The sequence below is a fragment of the Symphalangus syndactylus genome, chromosome 7 (assembly GCF_028878055.3).
Source record: "Symphalangus syndactylus isolate Jambi chromosome 7, NHGRI_mSymSyn1-v2.1_pri, whole genome shotgun sequence".
Lineage (NCBI taxonomy): Eukaryota > Metazoa > Chordata > Mammalia > Primates > Hylobatidae > Symphalangus > Symphalangus syndactylus.
In genome coordinates this window covers 57,383,075-57,406,025 of record NC_072429.2, presented here as the reverse complement: position 1 = coordinate 57,406,025, position 22,951 = coordinate 57,383,075, and the positions used below count along the sequence as shown (strand labels likewise).

General features: G+C 42.0%; 1 protein-coding gene across 1 annotated transcript in view; it reads left to right on the top strand.

Moving 5' to 3' along the window:
• Positions 1-9,126: 9,126 nt before the first annotated feature.
• Positions 9,127-22,951, top strand: part of RAB2A (RAB2A, member RAS oncogene family) — an 89,498-nt gene continuing 75,673 nt past the window's right edge. Inside the window, exon 1 of the mRNA XM_055286316.2 lies at positions 9,127-9,474. Within this exon, the coding sequence (XP_055142291.1) occupies positions 9,429-9,474 (46 nt within the window). The 5' untranslated portion in view covers positions 9,127-9,428. The remainder of the gene's footprint in view (positions 9,475-22,951) is intronic.

The window sequence follows — 22,951 nt, the reverse complement described above, 5'->3', positions numbered from 1 at the left end:
TGCCTGGCTAATTTATTTTTATTTTTTTATAGATGGGGTCTTGCTATGTTGCTCAGGCTGGTCTGGGATTCCCGGTCTCCAGCAGTCCTCCTGTGTAGCTAGGATTACAGACTTGAGCCACAGCACCGGCCTAAAATAATTATTTTTCAGTTCCTTATTTAAAATATTCTTAGCAGGCTGGGCACAGTAGCTCACGCCTGTAATCCCAGCACTTTGGGAGTCTGAGGCAGGCAGATCACTTGAGGTCAGGAGTTTGAGACCAGCCTGGCCAACATGGTGACACCCCGTCTCTACTAAAAAGACAAAAAGATTAGCCAGGCGTAGTGGCACTTGCCTGTAATCCCAGCTACTCAGGAGGCTGAGGCAGAATCGAGGCAGAGGTTACAGTGAGCCAAGATTGCACCACTGCACTCCAGACTGAGTGACAGAGCGAGACTCCATCTCAAAAAAATAAATAAAATAAAATATAATATTTCTAGCAGTATATAAAACCAAAACCACAACAAACTTCTTTATAGGCTAATCCATTTATAATAAAATTGTATGTAGATAGATTACATGAACGTGATTTGACTCAAAATGGATCTGACTTCAGATGATATTTATTAGATGTCTGTTTTTCTTTATCTATTCAGGTTTGTGGCAGCCACCTACCAAGGTGGCTCCCAATGACCTTTGCCTCTGGCATAAATGCCCATGTGTAGTCCCTTTCTACATTTTATCATGGCTGGTCTGTGCGACTAACAGAATACACCAGAAGTGATGATATGCAACTTCTGAGGCTAGGTCATACAAAGACATTGAGGTTTTTGCCTTGTTCTATGTCAGATCACCCTCTCTGGAAGAAATCAACTGCCTTGTCATGAGGATACTCACACAGTCTTACGGAGAAGTCCGTGTGGCAAAGAACTGAGGTCTCCTGCCAACAGCTGGGTGAGTGAGCCATCTTGGATGAAAATCCTCCAGCCCCAGTCAAGCCTTCAAATGACTGCAGCCCTGGCTGAAAAATTAAATGCAACATATGAGAGACCCTAAGGCAGAATCACCCAGGTAAGCTGCTCCTAGATTTCTGATGCACAAAAATTGTGTGAGAGATCAAATGTTTATTGTTGTTTCAAGGTTGTGCAGTATTTTCTCATAATCTGATCATTTGTAGAGGTTTCTGAGAATTGATCTCCAGATTCCATACATTGGGAAATTTAAAACAGCAGTGGAAGTACAGCAATTATTCTTGCAACAAACCTGAATTAACCTTACAGATTTTTTAATATGAGCCCTGAGATATAATTTTACTTTTTGGAGAACAGACTTACCCTTTTAATAGCTTAACTTTTCTTTTTTAAAATAAAAATGTTTGGAAAACTAGACTCCTATTTCTCCAGATTAGAAATGAAATTTGATCCTGTGGTGGCAGTTTTTCTCTCATCATTACATATGTTGGAAATTCTGATAAGGAGATTGTTAGAAGCAGAGATAAAGATTATATAAAAGAGGAGACAGAAAAGGGGGTGAAATGTAATCTCACAATTCCCTGCACCACTTATTTATTTCCTAAAATCTTGTCTCACACAAAAGACATCAGAGACAGAAAGTTTTCTCTGTCCACATCTCCCATAGGGACAAAGATAGCTTAACCATTTCTTGGAAAATGAAGAAAAAATGAATTTTTCTTTATCAAAATTTAAACACCATTAGGGATAGAGGTTAAAATTAATTGAGACCTCTATAAGAGTAACAAGTACTGCTACTCTGGGTACATTGCCCATGGGGTAGCCCTGCTCCACAAGAAGCAGTAAAGCTAAAACAAACAAACAAACAAACAAAAAACAAAAAAAGAGTAACGAATAGTTCTATCTTTAGCACCACGTGAAGTATATTTTCATGATCCCATTCCCATTCCAATCCCAAATTTTCCAAAGCAAGGAACACCTACTATTTAACATAAAACAAAGGACATATTAAAGACAAATGAAGGGTAGGGTTTGAAACCATTGCAAGATCTGGTCTCCACTGACAAAAAAAAAAAATTCAACAATGCAGATGATAAAATACTACTGATGTTACCTGGTTGTGTAGGAATTGTTCTCTTAATATACTTGCATACATTTGTAGAAAATAATCCACCTGCAACTTGGTATATATATTCTCTCCTAGCAATAATGTACTTTTCAGAGTGTCTTCACATCTATCACTAGAAATGCTATTATGTAAGTAACCAGAATTATTATCTCTTTTGAACAGACAATGAAAGTTTGAAGAGGACTTTCTCAAGGACAGCTAGTTAGTGGCTAACTAACTAAGGAAGAGACTGTAACTCAGACTTTCTGGAATCCAAAATGGAGCCTTTCTCCTGCCCATTGTCTCTGTTGAATGCACTAAGCAAATCTCTAGGACTTAGAAAAAATAATTAATTTAAGAGTATTATTCTTGTTTTTAATTCACTTTTAAGTTCTTTATTAATTATTAATTCAATATATATTATATAGTGGGTTTTTTTTTTAAAGATAGCATCTCACTCTGTTGCCCAGGCTGGAGTGCAGCGGGAGTGCAGTGGCACAATCATCGCTTACTGCAGCCTCAAACTCCTGGGCTCGAGGGATCCTCCCACCTTAGCCTCCCTAGTAGCTGGGAATGCAGGTATGAGCCACTGTGCCTAGCTTATATAGTAATTCTTTTAATAGTTAAAAACAATTTTTAAGGCCAGGCAGAGTGGCTTACATCTGTAATCCCAGCACTTTGGGAGGCCAAGGTGGGAGGATCACTTGAGTTCAGGAGTTTGAGACTAGCCTGAGCAACACAGGAAAACCCCACCTGTACAAATAATAATTATTATTATTTTTGAGACAGAGTCTTGCCCTGTCACCGAGGCTGGAGAGCAGTGGCACCATCTCGACTCACTGCAACCTCCATCTCCCACTTCAAGTGATTCTCCTGCCTCAGCCTCCCACGTAGCTAGGATTACAGGCACATGCCACCACACCTAGCTAACTTTTGTATTTTTAGTAGAGATGGGGTTTCACCATGTTGGCTAGGCCGGTCTTGAACTCCTTATCTCAAGTGATCCACCTGCCCGGCCTCCCAAAGTGCTGCTATACCAGGCGTGAGCCACTGCACCCGGCTATACATGTAGTATTTTTTAAGTTAGCCAGGTGTGGTGGTGTGTGCCTATTGTCCCACGTACTTAGGAGGCTGAGGTGGAAGGATCACTTGAGCCCAGGAGGCCAAGGTTGCAGTGAGCATGATTGCACCACTGCACTTCAGCCTGAGCGGTTTTTTTTTTATGCAGACAAGGTCTCACTATTTTGCCCAGGCTGGTCTTGAATTCCTGGACTTAAGTGATTTCCTAACCTCAGCCTCCCAAAGTGCTGGGGTTACAGGTGTGAGCCAGCATGCCTGGCCATATAGTTGTATTTTTAATGCAGTATTTTATAAAATTAGCTTATTGTTATCCCAATATTCATTGTTTCTGTTCCATACACTTATATCAGTCCTTTCTATTACTAATGATCAGTCCATTGGTATAAAGAATAGCCTACATATAAAAGAAACTTTTTTCTCCCACCTACACACACTTTGACTGAGGATGTGAATTTGCTGTCACTAATTTTTGACTCTTCAAGTAGCTTTTTGAAGGATGAGCAGAACGGAATGGAAAAGAGAAAACAGTCACTTCTGGCTTCAACATGGAACCAGATTATTGAACCAGAAACAATGAATATTTGGATAATAATAAGCTAACCAGAAATAGGTCATGAGTGGAAAAGCAAAACAAGAAGTATTACTAAGAATGTTATCCAACTAGACTAGAAATGGCATATCAAGTAGATGAGAAAAACAAAGTACAACAAGGAGGGTTGTTGAAGCACCTGGAATGACTAGGCTAAGACAATAGCTATAAAAGATAATGCCCTTGAAGACCCAGCTTAAAAGACTCTCCCTCTGCAAAACCTACCCTCATTTCCCCCCAAAAAATTGTACTCTCTAAAATAATAGAGCTCCTCTCCTGTAGCCTTCATCAGTCCAAAGCTATTTATGACTTAGCACAAGGTGACTCTAATCTCCTTTAAGGCAGGGTCCTTGTTGGGCTCATTTAACTCCTACGGTTTGTCTGTTTGTTTTTAGAGAATGAGTCTCGTTCTGTCACCCAGGCTGGAGTGCAATGGCACAATCTCAGCTCACCGCAACTGCCCCCACTGAGTTCAGGTGATTCTTCTGCCTCAGCCTCCTGAGTAGCTGGGACTACATGCCACTATGCCCAGCTAATTCTTGTATTTTTAGTAGAGACGGGGTTTCGTCATGTTGGCCAGGCTGGTCTCGAACTCCTGACCTCAGGTGATCCACCTGCCTCAGCCTCCCAAAGTGCTGGGATTACAGGCATGAGCCACTGCACCCGGCCTCCTGTAGTTTTTTGTTTTTTGTTACTGCCAGTTGTGTGAGTTGGGGTAGAGGGAGAGATATATTTCCTTTGCAGCTATAGTTCTTATTAACAGGCTGAAGGTGGAGGAGGACAAGGAGGAGAGGAAAGGAAGGGGGAAACAACCTCAATGTTTAAGAAGTGTCCTCTGTGTGCTTGACATACTGCTAGACATTTTATATATGTCATCTCAGAGGGGAAACTAAGGCTTAGAGTATTTAGTAATCTATCCAAGATCACTCAACTGATGTTGAGTGGTAAAGTCAGGATTTGAATCTAATTATTTCTTCTTCCAAAACTGGTACTGAGTTCGGGTGTGGTGGTTCACGCCTGTAATCTCAGCACTTTGGGAGGCCAAGGCAGGTGGATCACTTGAGGCCAGGAGTTTGAGACCAGCCTGGTCAACATGGCAAAAATCCATCTCTACTAAAAATACAAAAATTAGTCGGGTATGGTGGTGCGCACCTACAGTCCCAGCTACTTGGGAGGCTGAGGCATGAGAATTGCTTGAACTCAGGAGGTGGAGGTTGCAGTGAGCTGAAATCGCGCCACTGCACTCTAGCCTGCGTGACAGAGCGAGACTTTTTCTAAAAAACAAACAAACAAAAAAACTGGTACTGAGTTTAAGTATTTGCTGGAAAATTAGTTCTGTTATGGTATTTGGAGATGGCTGAAGGAAGGCATTTCACAATTGTTCTTATTTCTGGGTCATGGAAGAATCTCTCCCATAAAAGTGTACATGTGCAAATATATACATCATTATCAGTTTTGCATACCATTTCAGAAGGATTGGCTAAGGAACCATGGAAACCAAGGCAAAAACCTCAAGATTACAGTATTCTCAACCACCTTCTCCCATTCCACTCCACCCTATCCCTCTTCCCAAAGCCTGAGAGTAACTAAAACCAAAGAAAATATAAACATGAAAGTTTGGTTGGGAGAAGCAAATGCAAACTTCTAATATAGTATTGTACTTGAAAATGTCATGGAGAACTTGATTAGGAGACACTGAAGAATGTAGTGTTACAATCTTGAAATTTCACAGTTATGACCTTCAGACCATATATGATGTAAGGCTGAGAGACAGAGTTATCACAATACATCTTAAGGGACTGAAAATAGCCAAAAATCAAACTGAATGGAAAATTCCAGGAAGTATACTATATTTAATGGAAGAGAGGTTTATTTCTGTTATTTTGTCTGGGGAACTTTTCTTGAAAAATATGTTTGGATTTTTATGGGCTAAAGAAAATGTTTTAAATGAGGTTTATGTGATTTTTATTTATATCCTGTATTTTTTCAAAGATTTAAAAGAGATTGTAGGTTTATAGAAAATATAACAAAATATTATGAATCATACATAGGAAAAAAGGTAGAGACATAAAATAGGGCCAGGAATGAAGCTAATTTTAAACCATGAATTTATATAGTGATTAGGTCTTTACTTCCTCAAGTTAATTTCTTTTTTTTCTTTTTAATTGTCTGTAGAGACAGGATCTCACCATGTAACCCATGCTGATCTTCTCGAACTCCAAGGCTCAAGGGATCCTCCACCCTTTGCCTCCCGAAGTGTTGGAATTACATGCGTGAGCCACCGCACTCAGCCCCTCAAGGTAATTTCTAAAAATTATGCAGCACAGAGTTTTATGTATTAGGTAGACATTTTTCATAATCTACATGGTATTTTCACATACATTATCTTATTTGATCCTAAATGGACTTTGTTAAGCAGTTATTATCCACATATTCCAAATAAGGAAACTGAAGCCCACAGAAGAACTTGAAAATCCTGTCCTTCAAGGTGGGAGAATTGCTTGAGGCCAGTAGTTCAAGACCAGCCTGGGTAACATAGGGAGTCTCCATCTCTCCAAATAATAATAATAATAAATGATCTGGGCATGGTGGCATGTGCCTGTGATTCCAGCTACTCAGGAGGCTGAGGCAGGACAATCACCTGAGCCCAGGAGGTCAAGACAGCAGTAAGCCATGACTGGGTCACTCTACACCAGCCTAGATGACAGAGCAAGACCTCCTCTCAATCAATCAATCAGAACAATATGCATTTGACATCTATGGCCCCTGCATTTTCACGAGAGGATTACTACCTTCTTTACAGATGGCTTTAGATTTGGAGGCTGGCTAAGCATAAAATTAAAAGAGTTAATGCTTGGAATAGCCCTTTTAAGAAACACTTAACTCCTTTACTTTATAGACAAGTGCACTGAATCACTCATAAATTTTTTAAATTATTTTTATTGTAATAATTATTTCATTTATTAAGACACAAGGTCTCAATCTATAGCACAAGCTCGAGTGCAGTCGCACTATCCTAGCTCACTGCCACCTCAAACTCCTTGGCTCAAGCTATCCTCCCTCTTCAGCCTCCCAAGTAGCTGGGACTGCAAGCACAAGCCATCACAACCTGTGCTCTGAAGCTTTAAGAGGCCAAACGATTCCTCACATTCATCCGATCAGTTATAGGTAGAGCAAAGACCAGAAGCCAGGTTTCCTAAGTTATTTTCCTTATAACACATTGCCTCTATAGCTTTATATCCATTTCTATGATTTTTGTTACATACCCAGTTCTGACCCTGTTTCCTGTCACAATTTCCCTTGTCTACTGAGTAAAGTTCTAAACGCATGGTGACATAACATACAAGGCCCTGCATAACCTGGCACAAGAGACCCCTCCAGGTACTCTCCTCCTCTAACAATGCAGGAATACTCCTGACTCCTAGGATGCCAGGCATTTGTGTAACATCCTGATAGAGTTGTCCTGTTGAGGCTGTGCTGGTGAAGGAAGGCCACATCCCTCTATCTTGTGAGAGTGAAGACTTGAGTTTCTCTATCACCCAGGAAGACTTGGGTGAAGACACTCAAGTGGGAGGGACAAAATGACGTCTGAAACCTGGAGGCCTTGGGCAGGGACCTCCCCTTCCTCAAACTAAAGGTGAATGAACCAAATTTTGCGATTCCAGGTAGCTTTTCATGTCAAATTTTCACGTCAAATTCTTCTGTGCCATCCCTGACCCTTCAGTAAAATCCCCTCCAAATATTCCAGAAAAACCTCGTGAGTTCATATTTGGCAAGGCCATCCAAAGCATGGAGCAACCGTCCACATCTACCCAGCATGATAGTGTCAGTAGTAATTATATAATGAGAGGCCCCAAAGAGAAGAGTATTAGGCAACAGGAACCAGGGCCACTAAATCCCAATCACTTTTCCCCAGCAATGATTCTCCTTCCATATGAGGTTATAGGTTATGAGGATATGAGTTAGTCAATTAGCTTCCTTATGCAACTTCAAATTCCCTGAACAGATCCAGGAATTTTGCACATTCTGTTCCTTGTCCATAAACTTTGGTTCCCTTCCCCAAACTGTTGTTCTTTTGACAAACTCTATACATAATTCATATTCCTGGCTCAGAAATCATAATCTCTAAGTAACCTTTCCTGACACTCTATTCTCCACCTCCTCTTCCATAACCTGTGCTCTTTTTGAACAGTGGTGACATTTTGGGCTAGATGATTAAAAAAGAAAAGTAGAAAAACAGAACATAGAACATACAGGGCCTCCAGTTGCTGTGCCTGGCAGCACATGAAACATAGTATTCACTAACTGTTATTTGAATGCCCAGTCATTTTGTTTTTTCCTTTAACAGTATTTCTTAATAGGTAACTCATGAACACTGCAAAAAATGTCAAACTGCACAAAAAAATTCAGGGAAAAGTACATTTTCCCCCAATCCCATTCCCTCCTTTCTCTTAATACCAGTTACCTTTCCTTTCAGATTGATTATGCATATATGGGTATGTAAATGTTTTCCCACTATTTGTTACACATAAAAATTATATACAATTCATATATTACATATGGTGCATGTTATATACACACATATAAACAGATTCTGCTTAACAGATTCTGTCTCAGTTCTGCTTAACCTAAGTCAGGCTTTGTTTTTTTTTTTAGAGCAGTCCTCAGAACCAGGACAGGTCCAGAGGCTTTATTTATTTTTATTTACCATTATTATTTTGAGACGGAGTCCCGCTCTGTCGCCCAGTCTGGAATGCCGTGGTGCAATCTCGGCTCACTACAATCTCCACCTCCCAGGTTCAAGTGATTCTCCTGCCTCAGCCTGCCGAGTAGCTGGGATTACAGGCGAGCACCACCACGCCCGGCCAATTGTTGTATTTTTAGTAGACACGCGGTTTCGCCATGTTGGCCAGGCTAGTCTCGAACTCCTGACCTCAGGTGAGAGCAACGTAGTACTCCATTGTGCGCGCATACCATGATTTACTTTGCAGTCCCAGATTTACGCTTTCCAATTTACAAATACTGCCATTTTCACCTTCAAGCCCCGATGCCAAACACAGAAATACCAGGCCACCCCCACCCCCTCGCCGTGTGCCTCCCACATTTTCACACACATTTTCAGGAGACCAGGGCGCGGCCACGCACGGACCACCGCCTCTACCGTCTCTCACTTGCCCCGCGCCCCCACCGCAGGGCGGAAGGCGACGGAACCGAGCCTCTGCACCCCCACCAGCCCCGTTCCCCGGCGTCTCCCGGCCGCCGGGCTCGCCCGCTCAAACGTGGCGGAACGACCGGAGCCGGGCCTCGCCCTGCTGGAGGACAGCGCGGAGAGGGCAAGGCACGCTTGGGGAGGGGCGGGGCTCCGGCCGGCGGGGCGCGGCCAGCGTGCGGGGCCCCTCCCCTTTCCTCCGGCGGCGCCGGCGGCCGCAGAACTTCCGGGTCGGCGCGGAGGCGGGGCGGAGGTGCCGCGGCGGCTGTTATTGTTCGGCTGGGCTCGGTCGGGCGCTGTCTCCCTCGGCTCTGCGGGTGTCAGTTCGTCTGGCTTCCTCACAGCCCCTCACTCCCGGCGGCTGACAGCAGCAGCGGCGGCGGCGGGCGGCGCCTGGTGTTTCGAGGCTGAGCGGCACCGGGGTTAGGGACGCGGAGGAGGAGCAGTAGCGGGAGGAGGAGCCGTGTGCCCTGGCACTGAGCGGCCGCGGCCATGGCGTACGCCTATCTCTTCAAGTACATCATAATCGGCGACACAGGTGAGGGCCCCGGGCGCGGCCGGGCTGGTGTTGGCGGCCTCGGGACCCGGGCTGAGGGGCAAACGGCGTCTGGCGGTGGCGGGGACGCGGACTCCACCCGGCGCCTCCCTCCTGGCCGCGCCGCTCCATTTCCGCAGTGCTGGAGCTGGTGACGTGGGCACTGCGAGCGGCCGCGGCCTGGCCGGGCCCGGTCTGCGGCCCCCGACCCGGCCAGTCTTGCAGCTGAGGGCCGCGGCAGCCGTTTGCGACGCCCAATTCAGGAAGTGTGTGACTGGAGGGGAGGCCTAGCGCAGGGCCGCCGGGGCCCGACTCACATGACTGCACCCCACCCCCAGGGCCCCTCGCGTTAGGTCTCTTCGCGGCCCCAGGAAAAAGAAGGAGGGAAGCCTAGGAGAGCAGAAGGTGTTGGGGCCCGGGTCTTAGTTCCTGGCCAGTCCAACCTTCCTCCACCTGCACGCATCTGTCAAGGCCTGGGCAAGGCGCTTTTTGGCGTGGGACAGGCAGCCGAGAAGGAGAAAAGGAAACCTTTAAAGCATGTAATATATATATATATATATATATATATATATATATATATATATTACATGCTTTTTTAACACCTTCAACTCTTAAGTCAGAGTAAGTCACATCTCATTACTTGATGGCTGGAGAATCCCTTTCGGGGTTAGGAAAGCATGAACGAGTTCTGTGGACTTTTGCCACGTGTGAACTGGGGTTATTTAATAGTAATGTAAAGTCGTTCAGTTCTCTGGGTATGTACTTAGGTATGTGTATGTTAGGGACGCTGATGTTTTAGATATGTCAAGTCCGGTGTCACAACTGCTAATTTTCAGGTGAGCTCATGTCCATTTGACGCAGAAAGAAATTCAGTTATTCTCACTTAAAATGACGTCCTAGTATATTTCACAGAAAAGTAAACAGACTCTTCGTAGATATTTTTAATACCTGTGATTTGGCATTACTTTGAATCTAATAATAAACATAAAGATTGTTTAGATGTTGCAACTATTAATATACCAGAGTCTGATTTCAGTGGTTACTCTTGCACAACTTTGGACCCTTTGCACAACTTTGGTAATGTAAGCAGCAGTTTGTAGTTGAACTAATGATGTGGCAGGTTCTATAAGTAACTAAAGAAGCGTGTTGGCCAGACGCGGTGGCTCACACCTGTAATCCCAGCACTTTCGGAGGCCGAGGTGGGAGATCACCTGAGGGCAGGAGTTCGAGACCTGCTTGGCCAACGTGGTGAAACCCCGTCTCTACTAAAAGTACAAAAGTTAGCCGGGCGTGGTGGCAGGCGCATGTAATCCCAGCCACTTGGGAGGCTGAGGCAGGAGGATCACTGGAGCCCGGAAGGTGGAGTTTGCAGTGAGCCGAGATCGCTCCACTGCGCTCCAGGCTGGGCGACACAGAGAGACTCCGTCTCAAAAAAAAAAAAAAAAAAAAAGCATACTTATTGCTGCCTGAAAGAAAAACTTTCTGCTAGATACATGAGTTTTCAGCAAGGTTTTCTGATGGGTGTGTGTGTGTGTGTGTGTAAATTGGATTTATAAACTTTAAAAGAAAAATGCTGTGGTGTATTTGGAAGAAGGAAGGAGAATTCTAAAGCCTTCTGACAAAATTTCATTTAGGCTGTAAAAACAAGATTGGAGAGGAATGCCACATTAACTGTAATATGAGTGGGTTTGAGAAATAGAAGCTTGTGACTGTGGCCATTTGGCTATCTCATTAGTGGTGAAGATTCAAATCAGCCTTTTCTGGTTGCCTTTTTTCGGTTTTTTATTTGAGGCTCTACTGTGGATAAATAAAGTATTGTGCATGGAGTAGTGGGGCTACAAATCCTAACAAGTTAATGCTCTGTTCTCTTGGAATTTGCTCTTATCCAAAAGCAGCCCCACGCAGGTCAAAGGGAAGACACTTCTTTCTTGTCATTGCTGCTGATACGACCTAGTTCAGGAACGGAATTCTTGACACTGTATTGTTTGCAGCAGTACTTCTTCCCACTCCAGTTCAGCCAGTGTAGTTTACTGTCAGTTTAATCATCTTGAAGCATGAATGTCAAAAGGCTACTCCTGTTTGCTCACAATTTTTAGTTTGACCTTCAGTGAACTCTGTATTTTAGCCCCTATCTACATTTCTAGCCTTCTTTCCCACTATTCCCCACCTTGCTTCTGCCATTGAGACCCAGTGACTGATTTCGGTGTTTTTTCCTGTGCCCTGCTACTCTCTATTCTTAGAGTGCTTTCTGGCACAATCTCTCCCTGTGGAAGATCCATCAGTCCTTCAAAGTCTTATCTGAGTTTTCCATAATGCCTTCACAGTCAACATACATTAAGCTCTTATTGTGTGAAGATTTTCACAGTATCCTGGCTGAAAGTGACTACTCCTTTTCTGAATTTATGTTTCTCACTTTGAGTCATTCTTCTGATATTGATCCCAGACTTTTCTGTTGTATAGATACTTGTATAGGCATCTCTATTATGCAGGCACCTATTACATACTTCTTGAAGGCAGAAAAGATGTTTTGTATGGCTCTGTGTTTCTTTCAGGAAGAGCCTAGTAAAAGGTAGGCCCTGTATATTTAATTAATAAGAGAGGAGCCAAACAGGCTACTATATTCCTGTTTGTATATATTAATAGCTTAACAGAGGTGGTGTCGTTGTTGTTGTTGTTGCCCAGTTCTGCCACCTTCTTGCTTACTAATTTGGGCAAAATCCTTTACCATATTTCTTTAATTCAGAGTGTACCCATAGTTGTAAGATACACTGTGTGGCCTTCCCCTAGAAAAGATGACTTTAAAATCAGTAATGTGAGATCCACGTTGATTTTTTAAAAAGTCAGGGTCAAAAACATGCATCTTAGAATGAAGGAAATCACCTAATTTTTCTGTTTCCCTGTTTCCCTAACCTATATCCTTCTCTCAGTGTGTGAGATAAAATGAGGATAAATGTGAAAGTACTTTGATTTCTCAAAGGAAAGGAACAATGCACATTTTTCCTTTTCAGAAGTCCCTCTTTAATAGAAGAGGTTTTAAAAACTTTTACATGATCATGATGATACTATTGAGCTGTTTTCTTACTGTAAGACTAAATGCAGTTAAAATGTAGCTTTAAATTTTTTCCTTGTTCCTGTCTTGTTTTTGAATCGTTTAGTAAAATGTGTCATTTAAATCTGGATGTAAAGTGGAAAGTGGTTTTTAATAAGCAGTTATTTATTTAATAAGCAGTTAATTATCAAGCATGGAGAGAAAAAATACAAACCTATAGTAATTTTTGCTTCTGAAATTCTGGCATCTGCCTACCATTTTAACCTTATCACTAACCCTCCCTGCTGCTCAACGCTCAGCAAGGTACACAAAGGCACAAATTTGGTTGTGTTCTTATTTCTGCTAATATGTGAAGCACTCCTTCTTGTTCTTCCCTATCAAAAAAAGTTATGTCAAAAATTTTTGTCACCTGGCCAACTCCTTTTTATCCATTCTTTTGAGATTGTAACAAATCCTACCACTCCCTGTTGCATTTTATGCTGGTCCCCTCCTCTCTTCCCTCATTCTTGTTTCTCTTCATTCCCAGTCCCACTTACATTTTATTTTTTATTTATTTTTCACTCTTATGTATATACCCACCACTTTCATTTTATTTTATTTTACTTTACTTTATATTATTTATTTATCTGTTGAGACATGATCTTTGTTGCCCAGGCAGAAGTGCAGTGGCACTGTCACGGCTCACTCACTACAGCTTCAGTCTCCTTGGCCTAAGCAATCCTCCCACCTAAGTCTTCCAAGTAGCTGGGAACACAGGCACATGCTACCACGCCTGGCTAATTTTTAAATTTTTGTGGAGATGGGCTCTCACTGTGTTGCTCAGGCTGTTCTCAAACTCCTGGGCTTAAGTCATCCTCCCACTTCAGCCTCCCAAAGTGCCAGATTATAAGCACAAGCGCCACAGCTCTCAGCCCCACTTGCATTTTAAATTATCTTTTTAGTTAGGAAGGTCTTTGCCTTTGTCTTAGATGCGAGGGTACACCATTGAGTGTCAGATTTATTTAATAGGTGAGTGGATGGATCCTTGAGGGGAGGCGCTGGGTGATGTTTGAGCTGAAATTAGAATGATGAGTAGGCACCGCCAGAGTGGGCATGGGGGGAATGTCTGGTATGTAGTTGAAAGTTTATTTCTGGCTCAGGAGAGAGTAATCTGGGATAGAGATTTGGGAGCTAATAACATAAAATGGAGTCCCTGTTACCTGAGAGTTCATTTTCTGAGCTTTTGAAATTACAAGGTTTGTAGGGAAGAAAAATTCTCATGACATGAAAATAATTATTAATAAGTTATCACTTTAAAAAAGTACTCAAGCTTACTTCTATTCTAGTTTCCATCCTCCTGATTGGCATAGGGGCTTGCTGATCATAATAGAGTTAAAATTAGTTGCAAAGTGAAATTATGTATCATGCTAAAATTGCAAGCATTTGTGTGTTTTTTTGGGTTTTTTTTGTTTGTTTGTTTTTGAGACGGAGTTTTGCTCTTGTCACCCAGGCTGGAGTGCAGTGGCGCGATCCGGGTTCACTGCGACCTCCACCTCTTAGGTTCAAGCGATTCTCCTACCTCAGCCTCCCCAGTAGCTGGGATTACACGCGTCCGCCCCCACGCCCAGCTGATTTTTGTATTTTTAGTAGAGATGGAGTTTCGCCATGTTGGTCTGACTGGTTCTCGAACTCCTGACCTCAGGTGATCCACTCACCTCGGCCTCCTTAAGTGCTGGGATTACAGGTATGAGCCACCGTGGCAAGGCAGCATTTGTTTCTTTGATGCAAGTGATTTGGAGCATTGGTTCACATGCAAAACCATTGACAAATGGGAATCTGACCAAGTTGTCCTCCTGGAATGAAGTAGGTGGTGATTGTTCATTGAATGAATTGACAGAGGAAAGCTTGGATGTAATGATGGGAAATACTAGTGTTCATGGGGCACATGGGGAAAGTTATCAGCATAGTAGACTAACAAGGAATAATCAAAAGAGCAAGAGAGACCTGGGCAGTACAGTGTCATGGAATCTGCAGAGAAGGCAGATCCCAGAGAGGGAGTGGTTACCAGTGTCATGTGCAGTAGAGGTCAGGGACTATTGGTTGAAATGGTAGGAAGACATTAGTGCTTTGCCACAGTGTTTGATTCAGACGTCAGTGAGGGGGAGAACTAAGGTGTATTTTCATTTATGTTGTTAAAAAACTGTGGATTTTTATATATGTGTAAATAGAAAAACTCCCAAGACTACACACTTAACTGTTACTTCTGGGGAGGAGAGTAGAATTATATGCTTATATTGATTACACTGAAAGAGTTGGTGTTGGTGAAATGGGGCTTTTTATATTGTAGGGTCCTCCTACTTTCTTTTTTAAAAAAAAGTTTAAACAATATCACACATAGTATTGGTGGTTTTACAAAAAGCATTATTGGGAAGTTACAAGTAGAACCATGCATGGGTTATTTTATTGAAGAATAAATGTGAGTGTGTGTTTGTATTTTAAGATAGGAGAGACCTGAGGTTGAAAGGTTAAATACAAGAGAAGGGGAGGTAAGGAGCAAAGTTGTAGAGGATTTGGGGAAGGATTGGGGAAGGAAGGGGATTAGATTCTCAATAGCTCTAGAGAAAAACGGAAGGAAGACCTTTTCCTGTGGGAGACTCAAATTTGAGTTTCTTTAGATTCTTGTGAATCACTGGAGTGTTTGTTAAAAAAAAAATATTCAGCAGCCCAACCCCTAGAGATTTTGATTGACTAGATTTGAGGTGGAGCTGAATGTTGCAAAACCCGCGGCCAGAAATACTAGTCATTTTATTTTATTATATAAGCAGATTTGTTAGAGTTACCTTCAAAAAACAAACTGGGAAGTTCAGAGGTAGAAAAATTCTATTAAAGCTTTTTTATTATGAGATGTAGCATGCATATTAAAGAATATATATAATATGTATACACAGTTTAATAGTTTTAAAGAATAATGATAAACACCCATGCAAAAGGACTCCGCATTCTTTTTTTTATTTTTTTCTTGAGACAGTCTCGCTATCACCCAGGCTAGAGTGCAGTGGCGCAATCTCAGCTCACTGCAACCTCCAACTCCTGGGTTCACGCCATTCTCCTGCCTCAGCCTCCCAAGTTGCTGGGACTACAGGTGCCCGCTGCCACGCCAGGCTAATTTTTTGTATTTTTAGTAAAGATGGGCTTTCACCGTGTTAGCCAGGATGGTCTTGATCTCCTGACCTTGTGATCTGCCCGCCTCTGCCTCCCAAAGTGCTGGGATTACAGGCATGAGCCACCGTGCCCGACCAAGGACTCCACATTCTTACATACGTCTCTTTCTCAACCAGTTTTCCACTAGCCTGAATTTTATATTAATCCTCCCCTGCTTTTCTTCATAGTTGTATCACTTATGGATTCCTAAACTATATTATTTAGTTTTGCCCATTTTTAGATGTGGTTAGCTGTTTCATTTATCAAATGAGAGCTGAAACATATCTTTTAACATCATCTACAATTTAGATGATATACTTTTGTTATCCTTAAATTTTTTTTTTTTTTTTTTTTTTTTTTTTTTTTTTTTTGAGACAAGTTTCGCTTTGTCGCCGAGGCTGGAGTGCAGTGGCGCGATCTCGGCTCACTGCAAGCTCCGCCTCCCGGGTTCACACCATTCTCCTGCCTCAGCCTCCCAAGTAGCTGGGACTACAGGCGCCCACGACCATGCCCGGCTAATTTTTTGTGTTTTTAGTAGAGACGAGGTTTCACCATGTTAGCCAGGATGGTCTCGATCTCCTGACCTCATGATCCGCCCGCCTTGGCCTCCAAATTTTTGCTTTATGTATGTTATTGGTAGTCTTTCAGGATTTTTGACTAGCTCTTTTCTGTCTGTTTTCTAACTCAGTTTATTTACTACTTCCTCCCCCTAATATTTATACTGTGCCTGAGACTTTATAGTGAATCATAGAGGCTATTGTCCCTGTTGTTCTCATTCCTTTTTACCTTTCTTAAACTCCTCTGGTGACTCTCCCTCCTCATCTTCTCAATTGGTGTTCTGTCCTTTCTGTCCCATGCCATTCCTGTCCAGCATGAAAGTTTCTCTTTTATCTCCCCAACTGCTCCCCTCCTTCATTTTAACTCTCCAGCTCTCCTCCTCTTGCAGTAGCCAGTCAGTCTGATGTTTTATTTGAGCAGACCCTAATTTTGCCATCTCAGCTGTTTTTCCCTTTTCTTCTGGCCCAGCTGTGCTTACTTCATTTGTTATTCTCTGCTCATCTTCGGTCTGTGAGGCTGTGTCCTTTGCTGCAAAAGATGCAGCCATATGCAGACCTCTCTTGTCCCTCTCCAGACTTTACATTTTTTACAAGAAACTGTCCCATTTGATTTCATTAGCCTTGATTATTTGCAAGTTTTAAAATACTCTAGTTTTAGCTGTTTATCTTCACTTGTAAGTAAGAGATCCCTGGCAAAAAGGTTCTAGATTCTCTCTCCTGTAATGCACAGATAGTAGCCCCCTTTTAATTTCTGCAGTGTTTCTTAACTCAAACTATTAATATTTGGTTCTCATCCATGGAAATGGTGTTTTAGTCACTCTCCAGGGAATCCCAGACATCAGTATTTTTAAAAAGTATTGTTTGTATTGATGGTAGTACTGTAACATTCCACTGCTGGTCAGCCATGGGCCTTTTTTGCTTATTTTTCTAAAATTGACTCTTCTTTTTCTGCTGTCAAATTTTCTGCTTTGGGGGATTTTATTTAATCCCTAAGGTGTAGCCAGATTGAATTTGTATGGAATTCTTCATCACATTAGCTTTTGGCGTTGTGGTCTGTATAGCAGATTCTCATGAGTAATCCTCCACACTTTTTATAGCTCCTACACCATATCAAAAGCTTATTATCTGTTAATTCTTCAACAGATATATGAGATTACTGTTTTACAGATGAAGAAACTGAGTTGTGTCATTTGGGGCAAATTATCTTAGTAGATGGTTGATATGGTTTGGCTCTGTGTCCCACTCAAATCTCATCTCAAATTTTAATTTCTGTAGTCCCCACGTGTTGAGGGAGGGATCTGGTGGGAGGTGATTGGATCATGGGGGCGGTTTCCCCCATGCCGATCTGGTGATAGTGATTGCTCATGAGATCTGATGGTTTTATAAGTGTTTGACAGTTCCTCATTCATACTCTGTTTTTCTCCTGCCGCCATGTAATACGTGCCTGCTTCCCCTTCTGCCATGATTATAAGTTTTCTGAGGCCTCCCCAGCCATGCAGAACTGTGAGTCAATTAAGCCTCTTTCCTTTATAAATTACCCAGTCTCGGGTAGTATCTTTATAGCAGTATGAAAACGAACGAATACAGTGGTAGAACAAAGATCTAGGGGTGTCTGACTCCATGGGCCATTCTCTTGATTACAAGGTGGTCTGGCTCCATTCCCCTTTGCTCTTTCCTTCCCCATATCTTCTGAGTTTTTACTTTTCATAGCCATAATGTAGCTTTAGGTTTCTCCCAGTTCTCACTTTAAAGTATTCTCATTTTCAGGTATAGCTGAGAGTCACTGTGTTTTTAGCCAAATCTAAGGGAGAAAATGAATATTGATAGCTGCAAGCTGTAGCCAACTCCTTAAAGGAAGGATGGTGCCTGGTACAGAGTTAGAGTTACTGCTTCAGAAAATAATGAATGTGTGCTAGGTAGGTTCTGCTGGGTAGGCTGCATGTGTTGACCAATTTATTCCTCCTTGTTTCAAAATAGGATTTAAGGGCACTTATATATATATTTTTTAGTTTTTTTAATGTAAATGAGAGAATAAAGATATATATATGTCTATATGTATATATGTATATATGTGTGTGTATACATGTATATATATTAGTTTTCTATTGCCAGCATAACAAGCTACCAGAAACTTAGCAACTGAACAACATGAACTTATCTTACAGTTCTATAGTTCTGTAAGATACTAGAAGATATGGGGAAGGAAAGAGCAAAGGGGAATGGAGCCAGACCACCCTGTAATCAAGTTCTATAGTTCAGAAGTCTAACATGTGTCGCTGGGCTGAAATTCAGGTTTCAACAGGACTGGATTCCCTTCTAGAGAGTCTTGGCTCATTCAGGTTGTTGGCAGAATATACTTCCATGAAACTGTAGGGCTGAGACCCCATTTCCTTCCTGGCTATCATCTGAGAGCTTTTCCCAACTTCTAGAGTCCACCCACCTACTCATATCCCTTGGCCCATGGACCCCTTCCTCCATCTTCACAACCAACGACAGTGGGTCACGTCCTTCTTGTGTCTCATCTTTCTTATTCTTGTTGGGCCATCCCAAGTCTCTCTGTTTTAGGAAAGGTTCTCCACTTTTAAGGACTCATGTGATTAGATTGGGCTTACCTGGATAATCCATGCTAATCTCCCCATCTCAAGGTCTAATCTTAATCAAATCTGCAAAAGTCCCCTTTGCCATGCTAGGGTAAAATATTCACAGATTCTGGGGATTAGGGTGTTAATATCTTTTGGAGGGCATTTTTCCGCTTACCATAAAGGGCTGCATTAGTCCATTCTCACACTGCTATAAAGAACTACCTGAGGCCAGGCATGATGGTTCACGCCTGTAATCCTAGCACTTGGAGGCTGAGGTGGGTGGATTGCCTGCACTGAGGAGTTCGAGACCAGCCTGGGCAACACGGTGAAACCCCGTCTCTACTAAAATACAAAAAATTACCCAGGCGTGGCAGCATGCGCCTGTAATCCCAGCTACTCGGGAGGCTGAGACAAGAGCATCATTTGAACCCAGGAGGGAGAGGTTGCAGTGAGCTGAGATGGCACCATTGCACTCCAGCCTGGGGGACAGTGCGAGACTCCATCTCAAAAAAAAAGAAGTGATTTTTCCTAGATGCGTTATCTCTTTTATTACACATTATCTCTTTTATTTCTCACAATAGCCAATGAATAAGGTGGTATAATTACCATTACACAAATAAGCAAACAAGGCCCAGAAACCTGAAGCAACTTTTTCAGTCAGTGTCATACACAGTATTCAAATCTAGTCCAGTAAATATTTGTTATCTCTTAAATTGGTCATATACTTTGAAATGAAGAAGGCATAAGTTCACCAAATATAAAACGTAGGACTAGATGCAATTGTGAAGGATTTAAAAAGTAGATTTGATGTGTCCTTGCCCTTAAGGGGTTTATAGTCTAGCTGTGCTTGTAGAATATGATAAGGGCTCTAACTGAGAAACTGGAAGAAAGTATGGCATTTTATAAGAGGGAGAATGCCTTTTTCCTCCTTCTTGGAAAATCGTAGGGTGCAATAACATTTGAACTGGTTCTGACAAGTAGAAATCGTAAAAAATCAAAATATAAAAATAGGAGTAAACAGGAAGGTAGTTGTCTGCTAAGTTCCACACCTTGTACTGTCCTTGATATGAACAGTCCAGTTTAACTTTAGTATGGACCCTGTGTCAGGCTCTTATGAGAAACAAGGCTGAAAAGATAAATCCATTAAACATGGTGGACCTAGGGAGGTACATGTGACAGGTTAAGGTAGAGTTTGAACTTTATTCTGTAGACAGTGGAATGCATTGAAGTTTTTGAAAGAAATATTATACAACTAGAATTATAATCAACTTTAAAACCAAATACGATATATATTCATATTGTAATATAGTAGCATAGACATACTAGATGTTAAATGTAATCCTTTTCTTCTGTCTCATCCATTCTCTTTTTGTCTTTTTCTCATCCATTCCTGGTGCGGTCATATGTAGGAAAGATTAGAAGGATACGGGTATATAGTTAGATGGTAATTAAAATGTTCCAGAGAAGAGGTTCCTAGAGGCCTTGTCTAAGGCAGTGGTAATGAAAATAAAGGGAGGTTACAGATGAGAGCTGGAATTATCAGGGTTTAGTGAAGGGTATCATAGGGAGTGAAAAGTGTTAAAAATGAAGATCATTTTTAATGATCTTCAAATACTGCCTGCCTGCCTCCCTCCCTCCCTTCCTTTTTGAGACAGAGTCTCTCTCTCTATCGCTCAGGCTGAAGTGCAATGGCATAATCTTGGCTCACTGCAACTTCTGCCTCACAGGTTCAAGCGATTCCCGTGCCTCAGCCTCTCAAGTAGCTGGGATTACAGGTGTGTGCCACCATGCCTGGCTAATTTTGTTGTATTTTTAGTAGAGATGGGCTTTCCCCATGTTGGCCAGGCTGGCCTGGAACTTCTGACCTCAAGTGATCTGCCCACCTTGGCCTCCCAAAGTGCTGGGATTACAAGTGTGAGCCATGGTGCCCAGCCCTTTTTTTTAATATAAGAGTAATGCCTACACATGGTAATGTTAAAACAATATGGAAGGGCAGAATATTGGATATGGTGATGAAAGATGACATTATGTAAGACACAATGGGGAAAAAGCTTTTCCTTGTGTGAAAACTCTGGGGCAGAAGTCAACTCTTCTAGTGTGGGCTGTGCATAGTAACTTCCTTCCCAAGAATACAGTATGGAAAAGAGGGAGAAAGTTCCTTTCCATTGGAGAAGCCTGACAGACTACCTTAGCCAGGTTATGAAGGTTAAAGTCAACAGTGATCAGTCACATTGATAGTATGTACCCTTGATATGATGTGATGAAAATGGTATTCTTTCTCTGTCATCTTCTTTCCAAACACTTATAATCCCAGTCTAATCATGAAAAAATTAGACAAATTTCAACACAGGGCATGTTACAAAATACCTAATCAGTACTCCTCAAAACCGTCAAGAACATCAAAAAAGGAAAGCATGAGAAACTTACAACCAAGAGGAACCTTAAGAAGGCCTGACAATTAAATGTAAGATGGTTTCTTAGATGTGATCCTGAGACAACAAAAGGACATTAGGTAAAAACTAAGGGAAAAAATTAGAACTTTAAGGGAGTTAAAGGTAAAGAGATTTTATAAAGAGTGCAGGATAAAGAATAATCCCAGCACTTTGGGAGGCGGCCAGATCACCTGAAGTCAAGAGTTCCAGATCAGCCTGGCCAATGTGATGAAACCCCATCTCTACTAAAAATACAAAAATTAGCCGGGCATGGTGACAGGCACCTGTAATCCCAGCTACTTGGCAGGCTGAGGCAGGAGAAGTGCTTGAACCCAGGAGGCAGAGGTTGCAGTGAGCTAAGATCACACCATTGCACTCCAGCCTGGGCAACAAGAGCAGAACTCCATTAACCATTGTGTATCTAGTTAAGGTGCTTAGTAATAAGTAGTTGCTGAATACATCATATGATTACAGGTCTTCATAAGTCTATTTTTAAGGTCTAGGCCTTCAGTGAGGCCTACTTCATCTAGTGGTTGAAACACAGGTCTGGATTTGGTTTCCTGGAGTCCACATCACACCCAAGCTGAGTGAGATAATCACAGAAACTTGTCAGTGTCTTTCTCTTCTAGCATTGACAACAGAGGCTATTGTGTTTTTCCCCTGAAACCAGACAGTTAAATAAATTATTTTATACATTCACAGGCAGAAAATTTTCATCTTTGAAAAAATCAGATGTGGCCTGGAGCAGCACCCTTCAGGAGGAAAAAAATTTTTAATAAAAATCAGGAGAATACAAAGGAAGATACTTCTACCTTTGTAAAGAGAGGTGTGTCTTATGGAAAGCTTCCTAGAGGATATGACACTTGAATTAAGTCTGAAAGATGAGTAGCTGAGTAGACAAAAGAAGTCACTGGTTATTATTAGAGAAAGAACACGGAATAGGCTGGGTGCAGTGGCTCACCCCTGTAATCCCAGGACTTTGGGAGGCCGAGGCAGGCAGATCTCAAGGTCAGGAGATCGAGACCATTGTGGCTAACACGGTGAAACCCCATCTCTACTAAAAATACAAAAAATTAGCCGGGCATAGTGGCATGTGCCTGTAGTCCCAGCTACTCGGGAGCTGAGGCAGGAGAATCACTTGAACCTGAGAGGCAGAGGTTGCAGTGAGCGCCGACATCGCGCCACTGTACTCCTGCCTAATGATAGAGACTCCGTCAAAAAAAAAAAAAAAGAACACTGAATAAATGTATGCAGAGGCCCAATGTGTAAGAGATACTGACATATAGGAACATAGGCTTTCAGCTGAGTTTATATCTCATTTACTCATTTTTGTGATTTTGGTCTCATCCCAGAAGTGTTTTAATATTGGAGATACTTTAATATTGTAAAAGAAAGAAACAGAAATAGTAGTAGATGATTGCATCAAGGGAAAGAGGGTAGAGGGTTAGTTCTTCATATTGTCCATTTCTTTTTTTAGTTGATTCTTTAGCAACTCTCAGCTTTGTTAGCTTACTTTTTTCTACACTTTGCAGTTTCCAGGAGAAAGATCTTTTACATTCTAAAAGCTACATCCTCTTGGGAACTTTATTTTTATTACCAAGCTTGATGCCTGGAATATAGTAGGCATGCATTCAATTAATATTCTTTGAATAACTATCTCTTCTCTTCTCTCCTAGCTTT